Source organism: Gymnodraco acuticeps, unplaced genomic scaffold, assembly GCF_902827175.1.
Source record: "Gymnodraco acuticeps unplaced genomic scaffold, fGymAcu1.1, whole genome shotgun sequence".
NCBI classification, from domain to species: domain Eukaryota; kingdom Metazoa; phylum Chordata; class Actinopteri; order Perciformes; family Bathydraconidae; genus Gymnodraco; species Gymnodraco acuticeps.
The window spans coordinates 159677-175492 of NW_022990011.1; the positions used below are offsets into that span (position 1 = coordinate 159677).

General features: G+C 40.1%; 1 protein-coding gene across 1 annotated transcript; it reads right to left on the minus strand.

The window, feature by feature from the left end:
* Positions 1 to 6380: 6380 nt before the first annotated feature.
* Positions 6381 to 14889, minus strand: ankle1 (ankyrin repeat and LEM domain containing 1). The gene is made up of 9 exons (XM_034213207.1): positions 14451 to 14889; positions 13229 to 13381; positions 12809 to 12914; positions 12559 to 12682; positions 9991 to 12435; positions 9373 to 9541; positions 8581 to 8743; positions 8375 to 8507; positions 6381 to 7747 (listed from the first exon to the last, which is right to left on the minus strand). The coding sequence occupies exons 1-9, from the start codon at positions 14513 to 14515 to the stop codon at positions 7578 to 7580; spliced, it is 3528 nt and encodes a 1175-aa protein (XP_034069098.1). The 5' UTR covers positions 14516 to 14889; the 3' UTR covers positions 6381 to 7577.
* Positions 14890 to 15816: the final 927 nt, after the last annotated feature.

The window sequence follows — 15816 nt, forward strand, 5'->3', positions numbered from 1 at the left end:
GTATGATATCTGTAGACAGGCAGACAGGAGGAAGCCGGTCTCTACCTGCAGACAGAGAGCATCAACTCACAGCACCTTCACCAGGAATGTCCTCCTCCCCCTCCTGAGAGGGAGAGAAAGGGAGAGGGACATACAGAATGAAGGGGAGACACACATGAACTGAGGATTCCACTTAAGTGTTTTTCTTACAAACCAAATATTTTGAGTCTGATGAAAATCTCCCAGAAAGATTTTTATTTTTAAGAACCTTTTCAGATACATGGAAAAAAAAAAAGACCAAATACTGTATTAAAAGCCGTGAAGACAAATGTACCAATGCAATAAGAGGCATCTAATTCAGCACAGCCTACATTTACAAAACAGGCTTTGGACATTTTGAGTTTTAGTTTTTTACCCAGATCTCTTACAAAGTGAGATGGATGAATAGAGCAAGAATATATGCTCTTACGTTGGCAAAAGGTAGCACATTTTTAGCCCAATATTCTCCCTTCTCCACAGATGATGAAAGGATATCCTTTGACATTAATAAAGAACAGCACATTCTCACGCTTCTTTAATGTCGAGCAGCGATGGTTCTTTTGTTATTTAGGAGTAATTCAATCACTTCCAGAATGATCTGTCATTCTGAATTTACTGAGGTGTTTTGACAGTGTCCCGGTACTAATTGTGACACTTTGACAGTATCCGTTACACAAACTTGTTCTGCTAGTCTTCTTTTGTTAGCGCACCTTGGAGCAGGTTTGACATTCCTCTTTTTTTCACAGCTTTCCTTTATCCACAATTTGCTCAGCATATTGGCTTTTATCTGTGTCACATTCACACCAATTCCACCTTGAGTGATGCCCATTGGCGTTTTGGCTTCCTACTGCGAAGCTTCACCATACCAACTGCCAGTTATGTTAGTGCTCAAGACTAAATCATTTAGTACTATCAGTTACGGGTTCTGCACATATTTTTCCAACTGGTACAGCAATTGAATACCTCTTTATGTCACCAACTTGCTTCTCCTCTGTTCTATCAAACCGTGAATTGAAGTTGTTTTAGCCATTAGGCCGATTGTCCATGTTCTTTGAACACCATTATTCCTTAGCGTTTGTCTTGTCTTATTCAAAGCTCTTTATATTTAGCCATAAAAGCGCCTCCTAAAATCTTTACAAGTCACAGCTCTCCCCACACAAACTACCACATCCACTTATCTAAAAATGATTCAGTGCTTAAATGTCAGAGCTGTCTGTGCCATTAAGGCCAGCATGTTTGAAGGAAGGACACCCTTGCCTGCCCTCTCCCTCCTCCCCCACCCCTGTCTCTTCTCATTCTTCTCACTCTCTATCTTCGTCTTCCTCTCCCCCCTTAGCTGCCTCATCATCTACCACCCACACCCAGGACAGGCTGGTTTGAGGGCTAATGTGCAGACCTTGTCATTCAGATTAGGGCCACATTGTCAGCTCAGGGCCCTTCTCTCTCTCTGGTTGCGTGTCCAGGATCTTTTCTTTTTGTATGCTGTCACCCTCGTCCTGCGGCCAGAGAAGACCTTATAAAGCAACATTACTTCTCATCCACTTCTGTCAATTCCAACACTGTCACTCAAATCACTGTTCGGGACAGTGGAGAGATGCCGAATTAGCAGTGTCCCTCGCAGCAAGGACTGTGCTTTTTGGCCCGAGCTTGGGTGACGTGTACGTTTTTCAGAGGGCTGAGTAAAACAGAAACTGACAAAGTAAAAGCAGCTCTTTTGATCCAAAGAATAAAACGGAAACAACACAATCGTTGCTTTCAGTTGTGAAAAAATCTTCACATGTTTATACTCAGTGTTTTTCTAAATAGTAAAGGCTTTCAGAGTCAGTGTTATTTTTAACTTTCTGTTTTCCTGTGTGAAAATAGTGTTTAGCAGAACCAGAGATATTCACCACTTCATCTTGGTCACTCTTTATCCTGCTGTAAAAGAGTTCCAGTACCTTATTTATCATCCACCACATCTTGACTCACTGCCACAGTTTTATTGTCAAGTCGTATCTAATTGCAACAGCAGCTCTGTGGCATTTGATTGATCTGCTTCTTACAAAGTCTGCGGGTTTCTCATGCTCATGGTGATGAACAATGATTCAGCAATGTGTAATAAACCTTCATACAAGATAGCGGACAGTTTCCTTACTGGTATTAGTACATGAAGAGAAAAAGAAAAACACCCTAGACTTCAGCCACAGTGCCACATCATAGCAAAACACCATATGCTGTTGATCTGGGTGAGTCAACAGTTTCATACTCAAAAGTCTTCCTCATCCTCCACCTTGCACAAAGACTTGTTGGTGTCTATAAGGGGCCACGCTGCTGTGCTTTAACAAAGCATTTGGCTGCAGCCTCCACCCAGGTGCTGCGTGTAAAAACCCACTATGACTCAGGAGTTTCGAGATGACTTCCCTCTTCTAACTGCTATAAAGGGAAATGTGTTCCTGCACACTGACACTGTGACATAATGACCATGTGTTATGGATATTAATAGTGCATGCAGCACTCGATCCTATCCAAAGTAGGTACTGCTTTTTTGCACAGGGGACCACAGTTATTTAAATAATTCTCATAAATTGCATTTTATACACACACACATACATAACAGCATGTTTCTGTTTGTATATGAATCATGTCTCTTATATGTGAATGGCCAACATCAGGTGCAAAGAGTACAAAAAGCTGCATTTCTTTTTTTTTTAAGCATGCATATCAATATATTTATCAGCAGGTCTCTACAAGGCAAACTCCTAATGTTAAGCCCAAGAAGAATATTGATTCGATGTCTGTATTCCTTTGCCGAATGGAATAGATGGCATCATCAAAGTACGACTTTTTTTTAGTGTCCTTTCCGGCTCAGAGAATAAAAAAGTGATTTAGTGAGGGGGGGGGGGGGAAGTAAGATGGCTCTCCACCCACACAGAAGTCCTGCTTCCTCTGCATCTCTAAGCAGCCTGTCATCCCTGGTCACCATCAGGTCTATGCTCGCCCCAGTGAACATTCAACGCTGTCGGTGAGTTTCAACGAAATTGAAAACCATCGACCGTTGATTGTACCCTGTGGCCAGCCTTTTGTCACTCAGTGTCCCTAAAAAGAAGGCAAAAAGGTAAGACACAAGCAGAAACGAAAAATCCAATGAAGAGAACGGCATCCAGCGTCAACACTCAGCTTCCAAACCACAGCAAAGGTCACAATTAACATTCATTGCTGTCGGTGGGTTTAACTATGTAGAAAAGCTCGCTGAACGATGAATGCAACTGTGTCCCAGATCTCATCTGAACGTCAAACGGAATAGCGTCACGATATGCTGATGATGGCATTTGTTTTCTCTCTGCCTGTCTCCCCCCTTCGCCTCCCACTGACAACAGGCCCACACAGGCACGGTGGATTGACAGGCAGTTCAGATTGTATCTCCATCTCGCTTGCTAAAGGCGTAGGGGTCCAAGAGAAAAGATGCACGACGAGGTAGTTGGAGGATATGACCTTTAGAGAAATATGCACTGAGAGAACATGGCTTGTATTGCATCTAGGGTATGATACATTATTTAGCTGTTTTAAATATTACATAGAAAAAGAACAGAAATAATATGTAGAATTTGAATAGATGAATTTCCATTTGATAATTATCCAGATTTAGCCATTAAAAGTCATACTTTTATTAACCAAACATCTTGAGATAAGATGTCATTGTTTTTTAAACAATAAAGTCAGTTTGGTTAAACAGATACTAAAATGACATTCAAATGGTAGACATGTGATATTACTCTCATCTGTATATAAAATGCCAATGACAATTGCATTTCATTTATGTTTTCCTACCAAGCTAATCTTTAAGAACTCTTAAGGGGTAAAACTCAACTGTGTTTTTGTATACTGCATGCTATTACATGTGTTGTATTTGATCAAATAAAGTGACCAGTTCTGCTCTAAATGATGAAGTGAGTCTTTCTTTGTTCCTTTTTTTCTTTGGTTTGGTTTTAGATGAACACAACACTGATCTAATGCATATTAAAAAATGTATATATAATAATCAGTGTTACTGACTATTGGTGAGGTTTTGTTATCAACACGTATTCTTGACATGCATAGTATAAATGCAATATATGAATATACAGTAAAGTATTGAAATACTGTGTATGTGGTCTTGTACATTTTTCTCTATAAAGATTGTGTAGTTATTTTATAGAAATATATTTTGGTTGTATAATGGTACAAACAACCCACATAATATTATATCAGTAGTTACCAAATATTAATAAACAAAAATAAGTTGCAATGTCAACTAACCCCACAAAACGTTCATGACTGCAATGCAGACACAAATGCAAACAAATGACACTTGCCTCTTCATTGCCTCAATTATTTAGACCTTAATGTAAACTAGTATGCTATGTAATGTTAAGATTGATAATTATTTAATCATTGGCAGGTTTAATGGCGCTTCATTTATATTAAGCCAATGTAATGTAAATAAAATAAATATGAAATAGTTAAAGACGGCTGCTTATCCAGCTTGCCTAGGTGAGAACACATTTTGCAAAATACAATTTGAGACTATATAATTACCACTGCATGACAAGCAGAGATAAGGAACAGTATTGGTGCAACATGGAAAATACCCATTGATGTGGTATTTGTCATTTATGCACCATGGGTCACCATCAGTAATTCTAAGCTTTCAAAAATAACCTTCAACAAAGTTCTGGGGGTGTGCTGTAACACTGTGTTAAATATGTATACTGCTGTTTGATTGCTGCCTATTACAGAACATATGTATTCTACAATTTTAAGACCATTATCTCAAAAGTCCTAATTATGAAATATGTGCATGGTACAGCAATTATTTGAGTGCATATAGTTTAGAGTCAAGACACTCATTGTCTCATCAGGCCACAGGTCTGACATTTGACCAGGGCATTTACTGTGTGAACCACAGTGATGCTAGTAATATAGTCATGATAACAGTAATTGAAGAACTTTGTTCCTAAATGAGGACATGCGTCATTTAAAAAAGGTTGACTCATTCTTACAACGAAAAGGCTGTCTGGCACAATGACGGCTAATTTGTGTTTATAGTAGGATCCAGGCAAGTGAAGCTCTTGTTTGCTAAATACAAAAAGTTTGTTTATCAGTAATTTACATAAATACAGATAATTGTGAACATTTATATGTTTGAATATCTCATTCTATAATTTAGACTACATTCACTTAAATTCAAAATATACGTCAACATGAAATAACTGTTTGCATGATAAAAACCAAACAAGTTTGAATGAATCTTACTTCATTAGAAAAGAGATTGGACTAAAGAAAAATAATAATATTTAATCTGTCCACGAGAGGGACACCTAAGAAAAGGACATCCGGTTCAGGTTTAAGTTATTTGTTTTTCTTTTTACTATATACACACACATTAGGGCAGTGGTTCTCAAAGTGGGGGGCGCAGAGGCATGCCAGGGGGCGCGAGAGACCAGGAGTAAAAATGGTTATAAAAAAACAAAACAAAAAAGATTTTAAAAATAAAATAAATCATAATTTGAAAAAGTATTGATTCGAAAATAATGTGATGCAGTAGAGTACTATTACGTCTGTGTTTCATTAAAGCTCGGCTCTGTGTGTGTGTGGAACGAGCCATTTTGTGTGCGCGAGCGAGAGAGAGAGAGCGCACCGGTACCGGAGATCGTTGTTGTTAGCTTCTGGTGCTAGCGAGCTACGCCAACGGATATAAGGAGTTTTTTCAACAACAAGTGGAGGACAGTCCTCTCCTGTCAGACTGAGAGACTCAGTGAACTAAAGTTTTTTTAAAAATAAGAGAATAAATGAAAAACAGCTATGAAATACTATATCACAGTAAAACAAGAATAAAGTTTAAAGGGGAGTGATTTGCAAAATATCTATAAAGAAATAGAAAATCTGTTTCCAGTTCTGTTTCATATGGGTGTTGAGAGAGGTATCTAGATCTCTTCATTTTGCTCTCAAAGTGCACCAGATTGATGCTTTTAACTTCAAGATTGAAAAAAATATCTTCCCGGGGGAGCTTGCCCCCGGACCCCCCTATGTTAGGTCCACACACCACCTATAAAAATAGCACTTTACCCCTGCTTACACCTATATGCCGTGAGCTGATTTATTGAAATGTAACTGTAGCGACCGGTACATTAATGAGAAACCCTAAATGTGTGAGCACCCTCTATGAAACGTCAAGCTACCCCACAGCACCCCCAAAAGAAATCTCTGGCGCCGCCAGTTGGGGGGGCCCGACTTTTTTTCTTTTCTCCAAAGGACAGGAAAAAAAAGTTTGAGAACCACTACATTAGGGCTACAAAATGCATTAGTGACAGTTGAAGGCATGAAGCAAAGGAAGAAAACATATCAAACAATGAAGGCGCTTTATTTTTTTACAAAGAAGAAAACTGGATACCGTCCTAATCATTGTGCTATTCATGGTTTTATAGCTTAATTATCATAGTTATTAGTTTCACTACATTCATTTCATAAATAAATGTAAATGCCACATGTCAGGGGTTTCACTCCCCTTGGTGATCTGATGAGTTCTTCAACCTGGGTATTTGGGCTTGAAAATTAGAGTTCTAAAATACAAAATTGTTATTAATAGTTAGTAGTGTTTTGGTGTAAAAAAATATATATATATATTCACCTTCCAGATATTTACTCGTGTATTAACCTGAGGAGATAATGGTTTTAAAGCTGCCTGGACATACAGATGTAGACCATGAGAGGAAATTGTCTAACACATTTTCAAGAAACATTTTTTGTATTAATTAACAAAATTATGTGACACAGAGACACAGCTGTAAAATCAGAAAGTTCACTAATAATCAATAAACAGTGTAATGACCTATACATTGTAAGTATACAATGTGTGCATTGTATACACACTTACAATTATGAACACAAATCATATCAAAATGCCAGCAATGCATTTTTTAACAATTTATAAAAAAAAGACAGCACAACAAATACAATGGGAACCCAACCATGTAAACACATTATATCACATTTTAGGACATTGTGTTTTTAAAAATGGAACACTTCCATTTTTTAATAATCCATAAAATCATGCTTCCGCTAAATGTACCATGATACAGTTTTTAAAGCAAACCAGGGTTCTTTTGTAAATATTTTGAAGACATTATATTCATTCACCCATAAATATTATGGAACCCTTACGTTTTTTAATGAAATATTATTTTTATTTTTTGTATCACAGGTGGGCAGATTAAAAGTGAAGTTAGGGAATGTATCAAACATTGAATTGGGTATCATTTCATGGACATATTTTTTAAGTTGAACCTTAAGTTGAAACACTTTAAAATGCAAAAAGATGAAATGTAAATGATGTTAATATGAGCAAAGCATGTCACATGTTTGACAAACAATATTGCTGATGGATGGAGTGTGTTTAAAGCAGAAAGATAATTAAATGATTAAACAGCTCAAGGGTGTTGAGTGCAGTATTGTTCAAAGGATTGCTTTGTACCCTGAACTAGTGGCATTACCCCTTTTGTCTGTTAGCGTTCAGCTGCTGTTCACATCCCCTCCAGTGGGGGTCACTTCTGCCTGATGTCTGCCGGTCTGAGCTGCCTCTCACCCTCGGCCAGGAAGATCTGCATGGCCCGGTAAAGCAGGTGAACGCCTAGCTCACGTTTCTTCTTCACCTGCCAGTTGGACACCACGCCATAAAAATCCCCTCGTTTCTGATTGGTGAGCATCTTCAACCCTGGGACAATTGGAGAATTCAGCAGGTTATTGACAGCGAGGACTATTGAAAGATCAATGTTCTCTAAATTTGTTGTTTCATCTGTGTTTATTTATGGATGTCCTCTCTGGGAGGATTAAGAGACACCGCTTATTCAGTCCAGTTAAGAAATGTAAACCTGCAGCATATCAAATACGATAAATTATTAACTTAACTACATAAAATGTAAAGGCCATTTCAAATGTTTAAATTATAAAGAATACTGACAAATTAAGAAGACAGCCAAAACAGTGCAAAACGTGCTTCATTTAACCTTTGAAATAAAGTTATAAATGTTATAAGATTACATGTTACTTTATTTTTCAACAATTTTGATCATCCTTAAATTTAAGACTTTTCTTGGGTAAGGGGCAAAATATAAATCGACACAAAACACATCAATGACACTGAAAATGGGTAAGCAGTCACATGGATTTAAACAATAAAACAACAGTTATAAGTTCTAGAGCTGCAGCCTTTAGTTTTTCTACGTATAACTATTTAATTATACTTGAACAATAAATGATTTCACACCAATACAAAACAGAGCTGGGTTCTGCCACTGAACAGAGATACTTGCTGATGAGTCTCAGCCCTCCTTGTACTCACCGATAGCCTCCACCATGCAGGCCTCTCTCGTGAAGGCCTCCACTGGAATAACGTTCTGGAAACAATGCAGAGAGACGACGCCCTGCTCTGCCTTCCACACCTGAAGGATGTGCTGCACTTTGGTGCAAAGTTTCTGTCCCACAGAAAAGAAAGACAGTTTATATCTGATTTATTTTAATGAAGTTAAAGTTAGTGTGCTGCCTTACCTTGGATGTTTTGTCTCCTTTGAAGTACTCTAAAGCCTCGTACAGGTGGCTGTAGGGGCGGGAGCGCTTTCCTTTGCCCACATAAAATATAGCATGGACGAATGTCTGGAAACACTCCTGTGGAGTCATGGTGCGACTGCGGAATGGGAGGTTCTTCGTCACTCTGGCACAGAAGAAGAAGCAAGACCGATTGAGTTATATTTCAGGGGGAGAGGTCTGTCGTACAGAGATGTAGTAATTAAGAGAAAAAAAGTTGGTTCCAAACATACCATCATACAAGGAATTAAACCTTTCCATTTGAGAAAGATACAATTAATACTGTTCATTTTTACATCTTGTTTGTGTACATAAGTTCTTATCAGGGGACAAAATAACTTTCCTGGGTAGTGATATGATAACGACGCCTAATAAATAAAAACACAGATATAAGTATGAGTTGACCATACTCTCCTTAAGACACTGTTATGGACATAAAAAATGTTTTGCCAACAAATTATTTAAAAAAAAAAGCAATCTCAGAAAAAGTAACTAGTTTGTTGACATCATATCAGTCTATGAACTTCTTAAGATGTTCCCTGAATGATAAATGGCTGCTGTTAATACACAACATAGGCTTATGTTCTAATTACAAGCAATGGGTTGTTGAAATCATTTTTCATGCAAAATAAATAATGGAATTATCTTGACACACATAAGGCACATTTTAGGCAGAGCAAATCATCTTTCCTGAGAGAGCCTAGCAACATTTCCCAGATGGAAGCAAAGAAAAACCCAAATCAAGAGAGAGCAGACCTGGGGTCGAGCAGAAGGTAGTTGAAGCTGGACTTGATGATGCCCTCCCTCCACTTTCTGTTCTGATCCGGCTGATCAAACTGCTGGCACAGAGCCTGCTCGTCAGCCTGGCAATCAGGCAGCTCGAAGGTCCGCAGGGCCCAGCGCATTTCTGGGCTATAACCTACATCTAAAGTGTTAAAAGGAGAGAAAACCATAAAAATGAGTCATGGTGCCAGTGACAGTGTTGATACGCTCAATAATAATACATTTAATAATATGCCTCATTCGTGCTTCTCAATCCACCCACAAAGTGATGCCTGCTTCCCGAACAGTGGTGGTGATATTCATTTCAAATAACTAATTTCATTTTCATGCTTCATTAGGAGTGGTTATACGGAATCTGAATGCCACACTTATTTCCCTACTTCAGAGGATAATTATCTATTTTGATAAGAAAACACTGAATATTATATTATAATAAATGTTTTACATTCCATCTTCTTCAACACTTTCCATATCTCACCAAAAAACTGCTCACAATCCAAACCACAAATCTGGAAAACTATTATTATGTAGTGATAGCTTTAGTTAGGTAAGTAGTAATCAAGTACTTTAAATAAAGAACACAAACATTACCTGTTTGTGGTTGGTCTAACTGCTTCTGCGGATGTGGTGATTGGGAGGTTGACTCCTGCATCAGGTGGCGCAGCCTGCGCATGTATGTCGGCCTGGTGTGGCAGCTGATAGGCCCCGGGCTCTCTCCCATCTCCACCAGCCTCAATCTCAGCTCCTTATCAGTCAACCCTTTGGTGTCCGGCAACACCCTCTCGTCGTGTTTTTCCTGCAGCTCCATCAGCGGCTTCTGGTTCTCCTTCTCTCTGCGCCAGTCATAGAGGATGGTCTCCTCGCTGCTGCTTGTACTCATGCTGGAGCTGAGTGAGGAATTTGCTGTCGGCGGGACGTGGGTCTCGATCAGCTCGTGGCCCTGCTCTGAATCGGTGTAAAGGTACTCCACCGGTTCCTCCAGATCCTGAATGAGCGGGCGACCTCCAGGAGTGTAAGACAGGTTAGCCAGGTGCTGTGGCCTGCGGCAGCTCGACAGCCGGCTCATGCTGTACCTCGGGGTGCATCCGGTGCCTGGAGTGCGAGGAAGATCAGAATCTTCCCTGGACCTCCTTGGGGAAAAGTAGATGGAGCTGGATGAAGATGAAGCAGACTCCGACTGAGAGCTGTAGTCCTCAGTCACTGACGCATCTTCGTCTTTTACGCTGTCTACTCTGTCCTCCCCAGGAGCATTATTTACATTTCTCTTTGTTGTTGCCTCATCCGTACTTGTTAGATCATCAGTCAGAAAGTCACTGTCTTCAGCGAGACCATGTGTCCGCATGGCCAATACAACCTCTGCAAGGTTTCTTTCATAAGCATCCATCGAAGAGTCCCGGTTTTCCTCCAGCATGACCGTGTCAGACAGTGTCTGCGATTCAGAAGCTGAATCAGCGACGCTCCTGGGGAGGATGAAAGTGTCAGCTTGGCTACTGCTAGAATCTTCTCTGAGGGTGCTAGATTGTGGTTCCCGGCAATCAGAAAGCCAAGGGTCTCCTCCTGTGCATTTCCCTGAATAAGATGGTGTATTGAGAGGAGCGTGTGGTGATCTGTAGAAGTCCTCACTGCTATGAGATCTGGGCGTTTGGCGGCGTGTTCGTACTGGTGTGGGGAGGGTCTCTTCAAATAGAGAAGATGAGAAGAGGAGGCTGTCGGGGGTCTGGCTTGTTTTCATTGAGCAGCGACTCAACCTCGAGCGAGTCCTGCCTGTTACAAAAGGGCTCTGTGTTAGCGGGAGGTTGACGTTTTCCAGTGATGCCTGAGCCGCATCATCCAATTGGGTTTCCTTCACAGGCTGGTCAACACTTTCACATGAAGTGGCCACAACAGGACCGCTACTAGCCTCAAAGACATCATTGTTTGGGTATGTGAATTCAGACAGGGTCAGTTTGTCAAGTACTCCCGGTACATGCTCTTTAGTTTCAGATTTTGAATCCATCGGAGGTTCTGTTTGAACAAGTGGAAGATGACAACCGGGCCTTGTACATTTAGAATCAATGTCTGTAGAAATGTTTCTGGCAGATTCACCCCCGGGAGAAACCCCCTCTTTATCGTGGAGTCGAAGGCGTCTGGGGTGTAAAGAAGCATCGAGAGCACTGGTGTAATGGTCGCTATCACAGCTACTATAATTACTACTACCAGTCCCACTGCTACTGCTGCCAACATTTGAATGGGCTGGTTGTACTGGTATATTCACCTGTATCTCTTCAGCACATTCACCCTTCTGTTCATCATCACTCTCTTCCACAGCACAGTGACAGATCACTGTTTTCTCCATTTCCTCCTCTGGGCTCTCACTGCTCTCCCTGCTAAAAATATAAACGTGATCCGGCGACGTGACATCAATGCCCTGCATGTGTAGAACCGTGGCCATGCGTTCTGTATCCAGAAAGTCAGAGTACTCAGACATGTCAAATGGTACATTGCTGGTGCACTGGTTGCCTTCAACGCAAGGATGCTGTTTGGGAGATTCAGGACTAAAAACAGGGAAATATTCATCTACATCTCTGAAGCTCACACTCTTTCGGCTCGCTCGCCTGGAGGGAAATGCTGGGAGAGTGTCTATTCTGGAGGGCGAGATTCTGCCATCAGTTTTAGGAGCTTGTTCATCTGCTTCTGATTTGAACACAGCATATTCAGTCAATAAATCATCCTCCCTAAGAGTCGGCATTGCAGCTGCAGTTCCCACTGTAGACATGCGAGTGCTTGATAATAAGGAGGGACCTTCAGAAGCCCAATGTGAGGAGGCAGAGTTCCTGTCATGACTGGGAAGACTCTTATTGTCCACATCAGAAAGTCTATTATGTGATATTCCAATGCAATTTGGCCTTCCATTAAAGTTAGACAGGTTGAAAAATGATGAGCGCCTTGTGCTGCTCAATGGGGCTTCACCAAATTCACTTATCATAGAAGACTGGGAACTGAAGCTGTAGTCTGATTCAGGATAGCTGGACACGTCTGTTTGGTCTGAATACACAGCTGAGGAGGAAGAAAGCGACATATTAACAAGAGTCCTAAAAAAATAAAACGACTCAGCCAAATCTTGGGGGGGAATCCTTTATAACTACCAACAAAACAATGGCTTCAAAGAGACTTTCTTACAGTATTGGAATTGAGGCAAGTCGTCGTCCTCTGTGTCGACGGAGCTGGACTGGTACTCCTGAAGGAGCTGGGCACATTTGTCATTCTCCTCCTGCTCTGCAAGCTGCCCTGGTGTATTCCCTTCCTTAATATGTATGTCAAAGAGAAAACAAAGTTACAATTAAAAACACAAAGGTAGATATCTTATTACAGCTCAAGTGTGGCAGAACTTAAGGAAAATAATTTATAACATTTAAAAAACAAATCTTACATTATCTTTAATATTTGGGTTCCCTCCATTGATCAAAAGCAGCTTCAGATTTTGAGAACATCCCCACAGTGCAGCAATGTGAAGAGGAGTCAAGCCATCTGGTGACCTGGAAGAAATACAGACAAAAAAAGAAATCTTTACAAAACATTACATTATCATTATGCTCAACAATGTTCAACACCAAGTCTGTATTTTAACATATTTATAAACAGAAGAAGATATTGGGGATAATAAAAAGTCATGGAAGATTGCTCAAAAATCCATACATGCTTTATAAACACTTGCTGTATTTGTAAAACCGATAAAATGCCTCATATATGCATAGTATGCCTAACTTCGAAAACAATTATGAAATGAGTTGGGATTCAAGCAGCAAAAATATCTAACAGGGTTTATTTTCTATTCAGTTTTTAACGATACCTGGTATTGGGGTCTGCTCCATATTGCAGCAACATTTTCAAGCAGCGTGTGTTCTTCTCGGTCTCTTTTCCAGCAGCCAGGTGTACTGCAGACACCCCTTTACTGCCCACCAGGTCAGGGGATGCACCTTGTGTGAGAAACAGCAGCACAGATCTGCCAAGGAAGAAATATATGTTTCAATGTGTTATAGGATAGTTTTAGTGTATTGAAAAACGATGTCCTGCAACATGTTGCAGTCTGAATAAAGGTGGGAAAGAAAGCAAAATGTATAATATATCATAGCAATAGCTTCCATGATGAAGATAGACAAACTAAACAGAGTGAATACTATTAAGGGGGTATGTTATCTGCCCCAATGACAATAGTTATTCTAGGAATATCCTTATAGGGTGTTTTTTAAACCTCAAAATCATACACCCTGTATTTAAGGTCCCCATGTTTATGTATAAAAAAATGACAAGTACGTCTCTGTAGTCTAGGTGGACATGAAGCCAAACCATGTAGCCTACGTTTTATGTTCCATTATCTGGCTTTTTCTGTAAAACATATACTTTTCTCCATATACCTTTTTATCAGTGAAACGTTACAGTGTCAAAAAATGGCAAACAATGAAAATATCAAATATCAAACATAGACCGGGAAACAGTGGTAACTGAAAGATACCATTATGCTGATAAATATATTCAAAACAATAATCAAACAACTGGAAATCACGCTTTATTTAAAACTGTGTGGATTGGTGGTTTTCAAGCATATTTTTATTTATTTATTTAATTGTGAATTGTGAATGTCCATGTTTGTACTAGTGTTTTCCTTCTTAAAATGTTTTTAAAATATTTTGAGATTTGGTTGAGCAGGGTATACTTGTACTTTTACTAGTCCTTTTATTAGAGATGTGTCTGTTGTTTGTGTTTGTTTTTAGTGTCAGGATGGAACCCTTGTCTTTTTGTCTGCAAACAGAATCTACCTACGGGTACAAATAAATAACCTGAACCTGATAGCAAGTACCTAAGTACCCAAGTAGTAAAGCACCTACAACGGAAGTGAGTACAACATAGCAATTAATAGAAAACTAACTTTTGAATTCATCAAAACAAACTTCACTTACTCATACTATTATATCGGGAAAAGGAATACTTTAAGATCATGCAGATGAGTAGTGGTAGTTACGTAAAAACATGCATGTCTGGACAAAACAAAGAGAAAAGGGGCTGATCATCACCTCGGTTCTCCATCGTTCACAGCTTTACACAGCTGACTTTCAAGCCTCCTCTTCTTTGGATCCATCACCAGCGTTATCCGTTATAAAGTATCTTTAATCGTGTATCTGCATCCATTGGTTAGCCCATGGCCGAGGTCCCTGCAGCAGGATCACTTTTAATCGAGGCTAGCTAGCTAACATAATAGCGACAGAGGACCAACAGTTCCTGCAAACATCAAACTATATTTGTTATGAACAGTAAGCCACCATTCAATGTGTAATATAGTTTGTTTTCACTAAATACACGTCCTTGTATCGTTTTCTATCTATGAAGATCCGTTGTTTATAGACGTAATCTTTGTTTTTCGAGAATCCGCACGAGTATTTTTGATTGAAATTCCCTCCAAGTGGAAGTCCCGCCCACTGGTGTTACTTCTTCTTCTCCTCTAGTGTTTATTGGCGGTTGGCAAACCAACTTGTAGGTGCATTACCGCCACCAACTGGACTGGAGTGTGGACAAGAGTGAGGCTTCTCAATACTCAAATTTCCCCTCCTCGACTCCTCGGTCCTCGGTCCTCCGGTAGTGACCCGGAAATGAATTTCAGCGCGCCATTTTGAAGGACGTCTCATTTCTCTAAATGCACACCGAGGACCGAGCATCGAGCGTCGAGGAGGCTCTCTGGAGGAGCTATAACCGAGGATACACTGATGGTTCCTCCACGGCTCCTCCACGGATGCATTTCCGGGAACGGTGGAGGCGTGACGCACGGCCGGACTTATCTCAGCCAATGACAGCTTTGCATGCATCCCCTGGATATTATTTTAGAAACTGCTTTCATCGCGTCGCGATGTTTCCAGAGAGAACAGCTGTACGGTCCATGCAGAAAGCAGAGCAGTGTGTATAATATCACTCAGTATAACAGGCCTACTCTCTTTATTTAGTAGATATCTACAAACAAAGAGTCGATATTTTTCTAAGACCATTGCTTCACATAATAAAATACACAACGGCTTATGCTTTTGGAGCTGTAGGTGTGTGTGGTACAGTGTGTAGGTGTGTGTTGTACAGTGCGTAATGGGGCGGACAGACGGGTCTCAATTGGTTTGGTGTCCTCTGCTTACTTTTAATAGGCCTACTTGTAAATACAACTTTTGGCCCGTAATTTCAATTCCCCATTTCAGCGACCAGAGAGAGGGGGGGATATATCCAGTCTCTGATTGTGTTACGTTATTATGAGAGTGCTCTCATACTTTAAATTGTATATATTTATATAAATATATTTGTGTGTGTGTGTCCGCATCTGTAGCCTGTTATTGTCTCATTATACCGCACTCTCAATGAATTCAAAGTAAATATGTGGGGGAACAATGTTCAGCTGATCTAACA

What these genes read in the sequence shown, in the direction of transcription:
- ankle1 (XM_034213207.1), bottom strand. Translation starts at nt 14,515, where the DNA reads ATGGATCCAAAGAAGAGGAGGCTTGAAAGTCAGCTGTGTAAAGCTGTG. An exon ending in ACCCAAATATTAAAGATAAT is followed by an intron (nt 12,683 to 12,808) that starts GTAAGATTTGTT and finishes ATACATATTAAG; the next exon opens with GAAGGGAATACACCAGGGCA. An exon ending in CTGCATGGTGGAGGCTATCG is followed by an intron (nt 7,748 to 8,374) that starts GTGAGTACAAGG and finishes CAATTGTCCCAG; the next exon opens with GGTTGAAGATGCTCACCAAT.